The following is a 16,312-nucleotide window of genomic DNA, read 5'->3' as shown; positions in this document are numbered from 1 at the left end:
ATGCCTCCATGTTACTGCAGGTCCTACTGCCTCATCAATGCCTCCATGTTACTGCAGGTCCTACTGCCTCATCAATGCATATTACTGCAGGTTCTACTGCCTCATCAATGCCTCCATGTTACTGCAGGTCCTTCTGCCTCATCAATGCCTCCATGTTACTGCAGGTCCTACTGCCTCATCAATGCCTCCATGTTACCTCAGGTCCTACTGCCTCATCAATGCTGTCTTACCTCAGGTCCTACTACCTCATCAATGCCTCCATGTTACTGCAGGTCCTACTACCTCATCAATGCCTCCATGTTACCTCAGGTCCTATCCTCATCAATGCATGTTACTGCAGGTCCTACTGCCTCATCAATGCCTCTATGTTACCTCAGGTCCTACTGCCTCATCAATGCCTCCATGTTACCTCAGGTCCTACTACCTCATCAATGCCTCCATGTTACCTCAGGTCCTACTGCCTCATCAATGCATGTTACTGCAGGTCCTACTGCCTCATCAATGCCTCCATGTTACCTCAGGTCCTACTGCCTCATCAATGCCTCCATGTTACCTCAAGTCCTACTGCCTCATCAATTCCTCCATGTTACTGTAGGTCCTACTGCCTCATCAATGCCTCCATGTTACCTCAGGTCCTACAGCCTCATCAATACATGTTACTGCAGGTCCTACTGCCTCATCAATGCCTCCATGTTACCTCAGGTCCTACTACCTCATCAATGCCTCCATGTTACTGCAGGTCCTACTGCCTCATCAATGCCTCCATGTTACCTCAGGTCCTACAGCCTCATCAATGCCTCCATGTTACCTCAGGTCCTACTACCTCATCAATGCCTGCATGTTACTGCAGGTCCTACTGCCTCATCAATGCCTCCATGTTACCTCAGGTCCTACTACCTCATCAATGCCTCCATGTTACTGCAGGTCCTACTGCCTCATCAATGCCTCCATGTTACCTCAGGTCCTACTGCCTCATCAATGCCTCCATGTTACTGTAGGTCCTACTGCCTCATCAATGCCTCCATGTTACCTCAGGTCCTACAGCCTCATCAATGCCTCCATGTTACTGCAGGTCCTACTGCCTCATCAATGCCTCCATGTTACCTCAGGTCCTACTACCTCATCAATGCCTCCATGTTACTGCAGGTCCTACTGCCTCATCAATGCCTCCATGTTACCTCAGGTCCTACTACCTCATCAATGCCTCCATGTTACTGTAGGTCCTACTGCCTCATCAATGCATATTACTGCAGGTTCTACTGCCTCATCAATGCCTCCATGTTACTGCAGGTCCTACTGCCTCATCAATGCCTCCATGTTACTGCAGGTCCTACTGCCTCATCAATGCCTCCATGTTACCTCAGGTCCTACTGCCTCATCAATGCCGTGTTACCTTAGGTCCTACTACCTCATCAATGCCTCCATGTTACTGCAGGTCCTACTGCCTCATCAATGCCTCTGTTACCTCAGGTCCTACTGCCTCATGAATGCATGTGGTTGCAGGTCCTACTGCCTCATCAATGCCTCTGTTACCTCAGGTCCTACTGCCTCATGAATGCATGTGGTTGCAGGTCCTACTGCCTCATCAATGCATGTTACTGCAGGTCCTACTGCCTCATCAATGCCTCTATGTTACCTCAGGTCCTACTGCCTCATCAATGCCTCCATGTTACCTCAGGTCCTACTACCTCATCAATGCCTCCATGTTACCTCAGGTCCTACTGCCTCATCAATGCATGTTACCTCAGGTCCTACAGCCTCATCAATGCCTCCATGTTACCTCAGGTCCTACTACCTCATCAATGCCTCCTTGTTACTGCAGGTCCTACTGCCTCATCAATGCCTCCATGTTACCTCAGGTCCTACAGCCTCATCAATACATGTTACTGCAGGTCCTACTGCCTCATCAATGCCTCCATGTTACCGCAGGTCCTACTACCTCATCAATGCTTCCATGTTACTGCAGGTCCTACTGCCTCCATGTTACCTCAGGTCCTACAGCCTCATCAATGCCTCCATGTTACCTCAGGTCCTACTACCTCATCAATGCCTCCATGTTACTGCAGGTCCTACTGCCTCATCAATGCCTCCATGTTACCTCAGGTCCTACTACCTCATCAATGCCTCCATGTTACTGCAGGTCCTACTGCCTCATCAATGCCTCCATGTTACCTCAGGTCCTACTACCTCATCAATGCCTCCATGTTACTGCAGGTCCTACTGCCTCATTAATGCCTCCTTGTTACTGTAGGTCCTATTGCCTCATCAATGCCTCCATGTTACTGCAGGTCCTACTGCCTCATCAATGCCTCCATGTTACCTCAGGTCCTACTACCTCATCAATGCCTCCATGTTACTGCAGGTCCTACTGCCTCATCAATGCCTCCATGTTACTGCAGGTCCTACTGCCTCATCAATGCATATTACTGCAGGTTCTACTGCCTCATCAATGCCTCCATGTTACTGCAGGTCCTACTGCCTCATCAATGCCTCCATGTTACTGCAGGTCCTACTGCCTCATCAATGCCTCCATGTTACCTCAGGTCCTACTGCCTCATCAATGCTGTGTTACCTCAGGTCCTACTACCTCATCAATGCCTCCATGTTACTGCAGGTCCTACTACCTCATCAATGCCTCCATGTTACCTCAGGTCCTACTGCCTCATCAATGCCGTGTTACCTCAGGTCCTACTACCTCATCAATGCCTCCATGTTACCTCAGGTCCTACTGCCTCATCAATGCCTCTGTTACTGCAGGTCCTACTGCCTCATCAATGCCTCCATGTTACTGCAGGTCCTACTACCTCATCAATGCCTCCATGTTACCTCAGGTCCTACTGCCTCATCAATGCCTCCATGTTACTGTAGGTCCTACTCCAGCAGTAGCAAGATGGGCAAAGCAGCGGACATCTTCAAGGACTCTGTGTCTCTGTCCGAGGGGAGGCGGCTCTCTCTTACCTCAGGGCTCATCGGGATCCTCGCCCCCTCGCTCGCCACCCAAACGCCGGTCAGTAAGGCTGCTGGTGATTGGTTGATCCGAAAGGCATCCTCTCATGATTGGTTGATCTTGATTTGTCATTAGAAACAGGGATTGTTGACCTTTTTTGGATCACAGGCAGGTAACAAACTTCCCTCTCTTCCTTTACAGCCAAACAATGGAGCCAAGTCCATACCAATAAAAGACAGAGGTTTCCTCGTCCAGGTAAATGCTCCCTGAATTTCACCTGAGCTCTTCTTCTATCAATAATATGTTTTGCAAACGTTTACTTCAAGCCAATGTGTACATGTAGAATGAGTTGACGCGTGTTATAAAATCTATTTGAGCATTTATTCATGTCCTCTAATCATGTCTTCTGTCTTCAGACCATGGAATATGCTGAGCAGAGGATTCCGGTCCTGAACGAGTTCTGTGTGGTGTGTGACGAACCACATGTGTTCAGGAACGGACCCATGCTCCGAGTGAGTACTGTACACACATACTAACACACAGTACAAGAAGAGAGAAGAAAAAAACAGAGCTATATTCAGTTCAGCCCATACAGCTAAATGTAACCAGACCCCCCCCCCCCCCCGTAAGGTTTTAATAAAGCAGGGATGGGCAACCCCAGTCCTCGGGAGCCTGATTTGGTGTCACAGTTTTGACACCAGTCCCAGCTAACACACCTGACTCCAATAATCACCTAATCACGATCTTCAGTTTAGAATGCAATTTGATTAATCAGCTGTGTTTGTCAGGGATGGAGAACAAGAGAGTGACACCAATCAGACCCTGGAGGACTGGAGTTGCCCACTCCTGTTTTAAAGCATGATGTGATTTTGGCACCAACCAGAGAAGTACTTAGTCCTAATGTACGACTATAGGTCACTGTCCTGAGTCCTAATGATATGACTATAGGTCACTGTCCTGAGTCCTAATGATACAACTATAGGTCACTGTCCTGAGTCCTAATGATATGACTATAGGTCACTGTCCTGAGTCCTAATGATATGACTATAGGTCACTGTCCTGAGTCCTAATGATATGACTATAGATCACTGTCCTGAGTCCTAATGATACAACTATAGATCACTGTCCTGAGTCCTAATGATACAACTATAGATCACTGTCCTAATGATATGACTATAGGTCACTGTCCTGAGTCCTAATGATATGACTATAGATCACTGTCCTGAGTCCTAATGATATGACTATAGATCACTGTCCTGAGTCCTAATGATACGACTGTAGGTCAGGGCTTTGTATACCAGTAGTACTTGTGGTAGACTGACTGTGGCTGTTTCTGACTCATTTAACCCAAAACAACCTACTTGCTAACAAGCAGCACACCCATTACTATCTATATATATGAGTTAGAGGGAGAAAATGTGCTATAACGCTAAACAAGAGATCTATCTGAATGATCCTATGTGGTGTGTCCAGCCCACCGTGTGTGAGCGGGAACTGTGTGTGTTTGCCTTTCAAACACTGGGGGTGATGAACGAGGCAGCCGACGAGATCGCCACAGGGGCTCAGGTATGCGCGCACACACACGAGACACACACACACACACACACACACACACACACACACACACACACAGCTGGCTAAGTGTCCGTCTCTGTTTCCTAGGTGGTGGACCTGTTGGTGTCCATGTGTAGGTCTGCTCTAGAGTCTCCCAGGAAAGTGGTCATCTTTGAGCCATATCCCTCTGTGGTGGATCCATGTGACTCCCAGGCACTGGCCTTCAACCCCCGGGTATGGTGTACTAACCCTGAACCTACTAACAGCCTTAGGCCTTCAACCCCCGGGTATGGTTATTAACCCTGAACCTACTAACAGCCTTAGGCCTTCAACCCCCGGGTATGGTTTACTAACCCTGAACCTACTAACAGCCTTAGACCTTCAACCCCCGGGTATGGTTTACTAACCCTGAACCTACTAACAGCCTTAGGCCTTCAACCCCCGGGTATGGTTTACTAACCCTGAACCTACTAACAGCCTTAGGTCTTCAACCCCCGGGTATGGTTATTAACCCTGAACCTACTAACAGCCTTAGGCCTTCAACCCCCGGGTATGGTTTACTAACCCTGAACCTACTAACAGCCTTAGGCCTTCAACCCCCGGGTATGGTTTACTAACCCTGAACCTACTAACAGCCTTAGGCCTTCAACCCCCGGGTATGGTTTACTAACCCTAAACCTACTAACAGCCTTAGGCCTTCAACCCCCGGGTATGGTTTACTAACCCTGAACCTACTAACAGCCTTAGGCCTTCAACCCCCGGGTATGGTTTACTAACCCTGAACCTACTAACAGCCTTAGGCCTTCAACCCCCGGGTATGGTTTACTAACCCTGAACCTACTAACAGCCTTAGGCCTTCAACCCCAGGATATAGCTTTTATCAGCATGATGAATTCCCGCAATAAATCCACCCCCCTCCCACAAAAAATATAAGATTTATAAGACTAATCCATATAGAGACCATTTAGTTGAATATGCAGAGGACTTTAGTTGTTGTTGGTAGATCCTTGCTGAGTTTCACTGTGTCCTTTTCTGAAGTGGTTCATACTGCCTGTGATCCATGATGCTTGTGGTTCATTTCAGAAAAAGGACTATGACCGAGTGATGAGAGCCCTTGACAGTCTCACCTCTATCAGAGAAATGTCCCAGGTAACTAACCCTAACCCTTGACCTGTAGCTCTATCAGAGAAATGTCCCAGGTAACTAACCCTAACCCTTGACCCTTACGTCTATCAGAGAAATGTCCAAGGTAACTAACCCTTGACCCTTAGCTCTATCAGAGAAATGTCCCAGGTAACTAACCCTAACCTTTGACCCTTAGCTCTATCAGAGAAATGTCCCAGGTAACTAACCCTAACCCTTGACCCTTAGCTCTATCAGAGAAATGTCCCAGGTAACTAACCCTAACCCTTGACCCTTAGCTCTATCAGAGAAATGTCCCAGGTAACTAACCCTAACCCTTGACCCTTACCTCTTCATCGTGTTTAGGACCTAATTCGTCATGTCTCTCATCCCCTCCTATGTCTCCCCTGTGTGTGTGTGTTAGTGTGTTAGTGTGTGTGTGTGTGTGCTGTCCCGTTGTACCCATTGAGCCAGTGGTGTTAAATCAAGGTTGTTTCTCTACAGGCACCTTACCTGGAGATTAAGAGGCAGATGGACAAGCATGATCCTTTAGCTCACCCCTTACTGACATGGTAAGAGACCCCTTACTGCCATGGTAAGAAACCCCTTACTGCCATGGTAAGAAACCCCTTACTGCCATGGTAAGAGACCCCTTACTGCCATGGTAAGAAACCCCTTACTGCCATGGTAAGAAACCCCTTTACTGACATGGTAAGAAACCCCTTTACTGCCATGGTAAGAAACCCTTTACTGACATGGTAAGAGACCCTTACTGCCATGGTAAGAAACCCCTTTACTGCCATGGTATGAGACCCTTTACCGCCATGGTAAGAGACCCCTTACTGCCATGGTAAGTAACCCCCTTACTGCCATGGTAAGAGACCCCTTACTGCCATGGTAAGAGACCCCTTACTGCCATGGTAAGAGACCCCTTACTGCCATGGTAAGAGACCCCTTACTGCCATGGTAAGAGAACCCTTTACTGCCATGGTAAGAGACCCCTTACTGCCATGGTAAGAGACCCTTCACTGCCATGGTAAGAAACCCCTTTACTGACATGGTAAGAAACCCCTTTACTGCCATGGTAAGAGACCCTTTACTGCCATGGTAAGATACCCTTTACTGCCATGGTAAGTAAACCCCTTACTGCCATGGTAAGAGACCCCTTACTGCCATGGTAAGAGACCCTTACTGCCATGGTAAGAGACCCTTACTGCCATGGTAAGAGACCCTTACTGCCATGGTAAGAGAACCCTTTACTGCAATGATAAGAAACCCCTTACTGCCATGGTAAGAAACCCTTTACTGCCATGGTAAGAAACCCTTTACTGCCATGGTAAGAAACCCCCTTATTGCCATGGTAAGTAACCCCCTTACTGCCATGGTAAGTAAACCCCTTACTGCCATGGTAAGAAACCCCCTTACTGCCATGGTAAGAAACCCCCTTACTGCCATGGTAAGAAACCCCTTACTGCCATGGTAAGAAACCCCCTTACTGCCATGGTAAGAAACCCTTTACTTGATTTCCCCAATAAATCCATTTTTTTCCTTTTTTTGTGTCACGAGTCCCAAAATCAAAAAAAGCTTTCCAAATTGTTTTATGTTATTTATTCATTTCAAGAGGCAAAAGGAGCAAAACCAATGTTTCCGGCTGTTAGGCCATTGTCAGCCTGCAATTCAATCAGTAGTCAGAGACATTGACTGTCATATTGAATGTACAGTTAGACCAGGACATGAGACAGTGGATTCATACATTCAACAGAAGAGAACGTGTGAATGACAGTTTAAGTATGTAACAACAGGTCAATCTAGCAGTAGCAGGAGGTATTGGAGGTATTGTATTGCAAACTGTTAATGTCTAATGTAACCCGTTTTGTTTTTCTCTCTAGGGTAATATGCAGTAACAGGTCGCACATCGTCAAACTACCAGTAACCAGAGTGAGTTTTATACATCATTAGAGGAGATTACATTTTTAAAACAATAATAATAATAATAATAATGATTTTACCTTTTATTTAACTTGGCAAGTCAGTTATTTATTTTACAATGAAGGTCTACCGGGGAACAGCGGGTTAACTGCCTTGTTCAGGGGGCAGAACGACAGAACCTTGTCAGCTCGGGGATTCGATCTTGCAACCTTCCGGTTACTAGTCCAAAGCTCTAACCACTAGGCTACCTGCTGGTTACTAGTCCAACGCTCTAACCACTAGGCTACCTGCTGGTTACTAGTCCAAAACACTAACCACTAGGCTACCTGCTGGTTACTAGTCCAACGCTCTAACCACTAGGCTACCTGCTGGTTACTAGTCCAACGCTCTAACCACTAGGCTACCTGCTGGTTACTAGTCCAACACACTAACCACTAGGATACCTGCTGGTTACTAGTCCAACACTCTAACCACTAGGCTACCTGCTGGTTACTAGTCCAACACTCTAACCACTAGGCTACCTGCTGGTTACTAGTCCAACGCTCTAACCACTAGGCTACCTGCTGGTTACTAGTCCAACGCTCTAACCACTAGGCTACCTGCTGGTTACTAGTCCAAAGCTCTAACCACTAGGCTACCTGCTGGTTACTAGTCCAAAGCTCTAACCACTAGGCTACCTGCTGGTTACTAGTCCAACGCTCTAACCACTAGGCTACCTGCTGGTTACTAGTCCAACGCTCTAACCACTAGGCTACCTGCTGGTTAATAGTCCAACTCACTAACCACTAGTATACCTGCTGGTTACTAGTCCAACACTCTAACCACTAGGCTACCTGCTGGTTACTAGTCCAACGCTCTAACCACTAGGCTACCTGCTGGTTACTAGTCCAACACACTAACCACTAGGCTACCTGCTGGTTACTAGTCCAAAGCTCTAACCACTAGGCTACCTGCTGATTACTAGTCCAACGCTCTAACCACTAGGCTACCTGCTGGTTACTAGTCCAACACACTAACCACTAGGATACCTGCTGGTTACTAGTCCAACACTCTAACCACTAGGCTACCTGCTGGTTACTAGTCCAACACTCTAACCACTAGGCTACCTGCTGGTTACTAGTCCAAAGCTCTAACCACTAGGCTACCTGCTGGTTACTAGTCCAAAGCTCTAACCACTAGGCTACCTGCTGGTTACTAGTCCAACGCTCTAACCACTAGGCTACCTGCTGGTTACTAGTCCAACACACTAACCACTAGGATACCTGCTGGTTACTAGTCCAAAGCTCTAACCACTAGGATACCTGCTGGTTACTAGTCCAAAGCTCTAACCACTAGGCTACCTGCTGGTTACTAGTCCAAAGCTCTAACCACTAGGCTACCTGCTGGTTACTAGTCCAAAGCTCTAACCACTAGGCTACCTGCTGGTTACTAGTCCAACGCTCTAACCACTAGGCTACCTGCTGGTTACTAGTCCAACGCTCTAACCACTAGGCTACCTGCTGGTTACTAGTCCAAAGCTCTAACCACTAGGCTACCTGCTGGTTACTAGTCCAACATTCTAACCACTAGGCAACCTGCTGGTTACTAGTCCAACACTCTAACCACTAGGCAACCTGCTGGTTACTAGTCCAACACACTAACCACTAGGCTACCTGCTGGTTACTAGTCCAACACTCTAACCACTAGGCTACCTGCTGGTTACTAGTCCAACACTCTAACCACTAGGCTACCTGCTGGTTACTAGTCCAACACTCTAACCACTAGGCTACCTGCTGGTTACTAGTCCAACACTCTAACCACTAGGCTACCTGCTGGTTACTAGTCCAACACTCTAACCACTAGGCTACCTGCCACCTCTACACTCTAACCACTAGGCTACCTGTCTCTAACCACTAGGCTACCTGCTGGTTACTAGTCCAACGCTCTAACCACTAGGCTACCTGCTGGTTACTAGTCCAACACACTAACCACTAGGCTACCTGCTGGTTACTAGTCCAACACTCTAACCACTAGGCTACCTGCTGGTTACTAGTCCAACACTCTAACCACTAGGCTACCTGCTGGTTACTAGTCCAACACTCTAACCACTAGGCTACCTGCTGGTTACTAGTCCAACACTCTAACCACTAGGCTACCTGCTGGTTACTAGTCCAACACTCTAACCACTAGGCTACCTGCTGGTTACTAGTCCAACACTCTAACCACTAGGCTACCTGCTGGTTACTAGTCCAACACTCTAACCACTTTGCTACCTGCTGGTTACTAGTCCAACGCTCTAACCACTAGGCTACCTGCTGGTTACTAGTCCAACACACTAACCACTAGGATACCTGCTGGTTACTAGTCCAAAGCTCTAACCACTAGGCTACCTGCTGGTTACTAGTCCAAAGCTCTAACCACTAGGCTACCTGCTGGTTACTAGTCCAAAGCTCTAACCACTAGGCTACCTGCTGGTTACTAGTCCAAAGCTCTAACCACTAGGCTACCTGCTGGTTACTAGTCCAAAGCTCTAACCACTAGGCTACCTGCTGGTTACTAGTCCAACGCTCTAACCACTAGGCTACCTGCTGGTTACTTGTCCAAAGCTCTAACCACTAGGCTACCTGCTGGTTACTAGTCCAACACACTAACCACTAGGCTACCTGCTGGTTACTAGTCCAACACTCTAACCACTAGGCTACCTGCTGGTTACTAGTCCAACACTCTAACCACTAGGCTACCTGCTGGTTACTAGTCCAACACTCTAACCACTAGGCTACCTGCTGGTTACTAGTCCAACACTCTAACCACTAGGCTACCTGCCGCCTCTACACTCTAACCACTAGGCTACCTGTCTCTAACCACTAGGCTACCTGCTGGTTACTAGTCCAACACACTAACCACTAGGCTACCTGCTGGTTACTAGTCCAACACACTAACCACTAGGCTACCTGCTGGTTACTAGTCCAACACTCTAACCACTAGGCTACCTGCTGGTTACTAGTCCAACACTCTAACCACTAGGCTACCTGCTGGTTACTAGTCCAACACTCTAACCACTAGGCTACCTGCTGGTTACTAGTCCAACACTCTAACCACTAGGCTACCTGCTGGTTACTAGTCCAACACTCTAACCACTAGGCTACCTGCTGGTTACTAGTCCAACACTCTAACCACTAGGCTACCTGCCGCCTCTACACTCTAACCACTAGGCTACCTGTCTCTAACCACTAGGCTACCTGCTGGTTACTAGTCCAACACACTAACCACTAGGCTACCTGCTGGTTACTAGTCCAACACTCTAACCACTAGGCTACCTGCTGGTTACTAGTCCAACACACTAACCACTAGGCTACCTGCTGGTTACTAGTCCAAAGCTCTAACCACTAGGCTACCTGCTGGTTACTAGTCCAACGCTCTAACCACTAGGCTACCTGCTGGTTACTAGTCCAACACACTAACCACTAGGCTACCTGCTGGTTACTAGTCCAAAGCTCTAACCACTAGGCTACCTGCTGGTTACTAGTCCAACGCTCTAACCACTAGGCTACCTGCTGGTTACTAGTCCAACACACTAACCACTAGGCTACCTGCTGGTTACTAGTCCAAAGCTCTAACCACTAGGCTACCTGCTGGTTACTAGTCCAAAGCTCTAACCACTAGGCTACCTGCTGGTTACTAGTCCAAAGCTCTAACCACTAGGCTACCTGCTGGTTACTAGTCCCAAGCTCTAACCACTAGGCTACCTGCTGGTTACTAGTCCAACGCTCTAACCACTAGGCTACCTGCTGGTTACTAGTCCAACGCTCTAACCACTAGGCTACCTGCTGGTTACTAGTCCAAAGCTCTAACCACTAGGCTACCTGCTGGTTACTAGTCCAACATTCTAACCACTAGGCAACCTGCTGGTTACTAGTCCAACACACTAACCACTAGGCTACCTGCTGGTTACTAGTCCAACACTCTAACCACTAGGCTACCTGCTGGTTACTAGTCCAACACTCTAACCACTAGGCTACCTGCTGGTTACTAGTCCAACACTCTAACCACTAGGCTACCTGCTGGTTACTAGTCCAACACTCTAACCACTAGGCTACCTGCTGGTTACTAGTCCAACACTCTAACCACTAGGCTACCTGCTGGTTACTAGTCCAACACTCTAACCACTAGGCTACCTGCTGGTTACTAGTCCAACACTCTAACCACTAGGCTACCTGCCGCCTCTACACTCTAACCACTAGGCTACCTGTCTCTAACCACTAGGCTACCTGCTGGTTACTAGTCCAACACACTAACCACTAGGCTACCTGCTGGTTACTAGTCCAACACTCTAACCACTAGGCTACCTGCTGGTTACTAGTCCAAAACTCTAACCACTAGGCTACCTGCTGGTTACTAGTCCAACACTCTAACCACTAGGCTACCTGCCGCCTCTACACTCTAACCACTAGGCTACCTGTCTCTAACCACTAGGCTACCTGCTGGTTACTAGTCCAACACACTAACCACTAGGCTACCTGCTGGTTACTAGTCCAACACTCTAACCACTAGGCTACCTGCTGGTTACTAGTCCAACACTCTAACCACTAGGCTACCTGCTGGTTACTAGTCCAACACTCTAACCACTAGGCTACCTGCCGCCTCTACACTCTAACCACTAGGCTACCTGTCTCTAACCACTAGGCTACCTGCTGGTTACTAGTCCAACACTCTAACCACTAGGCTACCCTGCTGCCCCACTAGATGGAACTAGAGTTACTTGAAAACTACAAATAGAAAATAAAAATAAAACAGATGTAATGTATGTGGTTAAGTCTGGCTTAATCTTAATCTCCCTAGACAATGTAATATCTCTGATGGTATTTTCTCGTCCGGCGTTAGGTCTTTTCTGGGTGTTCCTGTGAAGTCCTAAGACAGGCTGATTTATAGAATGAAGTCATACGACATGGGCTCCCGAGTGGCGCAGCGGTCTAAGGCTTCACTACAGACCCTGGTTCGATCCCGGGCTGTATCACAGCCGGCCGTGATCCGGAGTCCCATAGGGCGGCGCACAATTGGCCCAGTGTCGTCCGGGTTAGGGGAGGGTTTGGCCGGGGTAGGCATAATGTAAAATAATAATTTGTTCTTAATTGACTTGCCTAGTTAAATTAAGGTTAAATAAAATGTTTATAAACACAGGCTGATTATATAGTGAGGTGAGAAGACAGGCTGATTATAGAGTGAGGTGAGAAGACAGGCTGATTGAGAGAAGACAGGCTGATTGTAGAGTGAGGTGAGAAGACAGGCTGATTATAGAGTGAGGTGAGAAGACAGGCTGATTGTAGAGTGAGGTGAGAAGACAGGCTGATTGTAGAGTGAGGTGAGAAGACAGGCTGATTATAGAGTGAGGTGAGAAGACAGGCTGATTGTAGAGTGAGGTCAGAAGACAGGCTGATTGTAGAGTGAGGTCAGAAGACAGGCTGATTGTAGAGTGAGGTGAGAAGACAGGCTGATTGTAGAGTGAGGTGAGAAGACAGGCTGATTGTAGAGTGAGGTGAGAAGACAGGCTGATTGTAGAGTGAGGTGAGAAGACAGGCTGATTGTAGAGTGAGGTGAGAAGACAGGCTGATTGTAGAGTGAGGTGAGAAGACAGGCTGATTGTAGAGTGAGGTGAGAAGACAGGCTGATTGTAGAGTGAGGTGAGAAGACAGGCTGATTGTAGAGTGAGGTCAGAAGACAGGCTGATTGTAGAGTGAGGTCAGAAGACAGGCTGATTGTAGAGTGAGGTGAGAAGACAGGCTGATTGTAGAGTGAGGTGAGAAGACAGGCTGATTGTAGAGTGAGGTGAGAAGACAGGCTGATTGTAGAGTGAGGTGAGAAGACAGGCTGATTGTAGAGTGAAGTGAGAAGACAGGCTGATTGTAGAGTGAGGTGAGAAGACAGGCTGATTGTAGAGTGAGGTGAGAAGACAGGCTGATTGTAGAGTGAGGTGAGAAGACAGGCTGATTGTAGAGGGAGGTCAGAAGACAGGCTGATTATAGAGGGAGGTGAGAAGACAGGCTGATTATAGAGGGAGGTGAGAAGACAGGCTGATTGTAGAGTGAGGTCAGAAGACAGGCTGATTGTAGAGTGAGGTCAGGAGACAGGCTGATTGTAGAGTGAGGTGAGAAGACAGGCTGATTGTAGAGTGAGGTCAGAAGACAGGCTGATTGTAGAGTGAGGTCAGAAGACAGGCTGATTGTAGAGTTGTGAAGAACAGAGAGAACAGAAAATGAGAGAGTGAATGTGGTGTCCCAAATCGCACCCTATTCCCTATATTGTGCATTACTTTATACCACAGCCCTATTCCCTATATAGTGCACGACTTTATACTACAGCCCTATTCCCTATATAGTGCACTACTTTATACCAGAGCCCTATTCCCTATATAGTGCACTACTTTATACTACAGCCCTATTCCCTATATAGTGCACTACTTTATACTACAGCCCTATTCCCTATATAGTGCACTACTTTATACTACAGCCCTATTCCCTATATAGTGCACTACTTTATACTACAGCTCTATTCCCTATATAGTGCACTACTTTTTACCTGCTCTATATAGGGACTAGGGTGCCCTTTGGGACACCTGTGACGTGTTGTTGTCTCCTGTCTCTCGTGTCACGACTGCAGCAGTTGAAGTTCATGCACACCCCGCACCAGTTCCTTCTACTCAGCAGTCCTCCTGCCAAAGAGTCCAACTTCAGAGCTGCCAAAAACCTCTTTGGGAGTACCTTCGCTTTCCAGTATGTTCCCCCTTTTTTTATCATATATATATATATATATATATATATATATATATATATATATATATATAACAGAGGGGGGAGGGGGGGGGGGTTAGTACAAAACCAGTTAACTTTGATAAACAACTGGAAATAACTAGATTTGTTGGGTCATTTTAAGAAAGTTAAATATAGAGATTTGTTTTTGGTTGTTGAGTCAATTTAGACCATGCTCATTTTAAATTTAACTATCAATAAATATATATATATATATAATGTTATTTCAGGATATGTTGGTAACGTTAGCTGGTCTTCCTTTGTATCATTCATATGCTCATGAAGGCACACAGTGCACTCACTGTTTTTGAAGTTTAAAAAAAAAAATCTTACACTAAATTAAAAGTACTTCAGTCGTACACTATGTTTCTGAAACATGTTGTTTTTAAAATCACTGCTATTTTCAGTTGGAGAATGAACTTTTATTTGATGAACACAGTAGATAATGTATTGGATAATTAATAATGACCTTTTCTCTGTTCAGTGGTTCTCACATAGAGAATTGGCACTCCATTTTGAGAAACGGTTTGGTGGTTGCATCCAACACAAGACTTCAGGTAAAAATATATATCTTCAAATCCAATAATTGTTTTATCAGCCTTTTAAAAAGCACAATCTGTGATTTCAACTGCCTGAGACTACTGTGTATGGTAAACAGTAGGTCTGAGTAAATGTAATAACTCTTCAAGACCTGAACACAAACAGCATTCACTCCAAACCACCACCACACTGTTACTAGAGCTGTGATGACACCAGTATTGCAATATTTTTTTCCCAAGACAAAAATGAAAACATGAAGCAGACAAAAACCCGTTGGTCCTTTTAAAAAGCTACGGTATGTAATATATTGTGTGTAGCCTGGATGTAACATGTAACTGTGGATGACAACGTGTTTGTTACCAACATTAAGGCCGTTTTTCCTTAAACAAGTTAAATCTGCTTTGTGTTTTGTATCGCGATACTGGTATCGTCGCGGCCCTAACCGTTTACCATACATATTTAAAATATGTTGCATATATATGTTGCATATATTTTGCACGTTATCTCTGCAGACCAAACACCTCTAATAGTTGTGGTTGTTGTCTGTCGGCAGCTCCATGGCGCCATCTACGGGAGTGGGATCTATATCAGCCCAATGTCAAGCATATCATTTGGTTACTCAGGTACCCAGAAAACCTACAGGAACTTTGTCATTCATTTTAACAGGTAGACTCAGCGAAATGACGTTGACACTAACAGCGCCGCAGATATTAGGATGAGCGAGATGCAAGACTTCGCTGTCACGCAGTATCTGTACGGTTTGGCTTTTAAGAGAGGTTACAGCGTGGTCGCCAGGGCACCAAAACAGAGGGAGAAGTTGAGCCTCGCGCTTCAACGCTCTTAGTAGTTGCGGAAATTGACCCCCCTTTATGCTATTTACTTTGTGCGTCTGTCATATCGCTGAGCCTTTTAATACGTGAATTACAAATTGTGTGACTGAGTCTGTTGTCCTACCAGAGTAGTTAAAGTTATGTGACTGAGTCTGTTGTCCTACCAGAGTAGTTAAAGTCATGTGACTGAGTCTGTTGTCCTACCAGGGTAGTTAAAGTTATGTGATGACTGAGTCTGTTGTCCTACCAGAGTAGTTAAAGTTATGTGACTGAGTCTGTTGTCCTACCAGAGTAGTTAAAGTTATGTGATGACTGAGTCTGTTGTCCTACCAGAGTAGTTAAAGTTATGTGATGACTGAGTCTGTTGTCCTACCAGGGTAGTTAAAGTTATGTGATGACTGAGTCTGTTGTCCTACCAGAGTAGTTAAAGTTATGTGATGACTGATTCTGTTGTCCTACCAGAGTAGTTTTAGTTCTGTTCTGACTGAGTCTGTTGTCCTACCAGAGTAGTTAAAGTTATGTGATGACTGAGTCTGTTGTCCTACCAGAGTAGTTAAAGTTATGTGACTGAGTCTGTTGTCCTACCAGAGTAGTTAAAGTTATGTGAC

General features: G+C 46.4%; 1 protein-coding gene across 1 annotated transcript; it reads left to right on the top strand.

The window, feature by feature from the left end:
* Nucleotides 1–2,760: 2,760 nt before the first annotated feature.
* Nucleotides 2,761–15,540, top strand: LOC139401098 (protein mono-ADP-ribosyltransferase PARP8-like; the record flags this gene model as incomplete). The annotated part of the gene is made up of 11 exons (XM_071145587.1): nucleotides 2,761–3,007; nucleotides 3,149–3,202; nucleotides 3,364–3,459; nucleotides 4,421–4,513; nucleotides 4,610–4,735; nucleotides 5,585–5,650; nucleotides 6,128–6,195; nucleotides 7,513–7,561; nucleotides 14,186–14,298; nucleotides 14,819–14,891; nucleotides 15,428–15,540. Coding segments are annotated over exons 1-11 (1,076 nt in total), but the record flags the coding sequence as incomplete, so codon positions are not given.
* Nucleotides 15,541–16,312: the final 772 nt, after the last annotated feature.

The sequence above is a fragment of the Oncorhynchus clarkii genome, unplaced genomic scaffold, assembly GCF_045791955.1.
Source record: "Oncorhynchus clarkii lewisi isolate Uvic-CL-2024 unplaced genomic scaffold, UVic_Ocla_1.0 unplaced_contig_9659_pilon_pilon, whole genome shotgun sequence".
Classification (NCBI taxonomy): domain Eukaryota; kingdom Metazoa; phylum Chordata; class Actinopteri; order Salmoniformes; family Salmonidae; genus Oncorhynchus; species Oncorhynchus clarkii.
The sequence above is the reverse complement of the archived record's forward strand: the minus strand, read 5'-3'. Positions and strand labels throughout refer to the sequence as shown.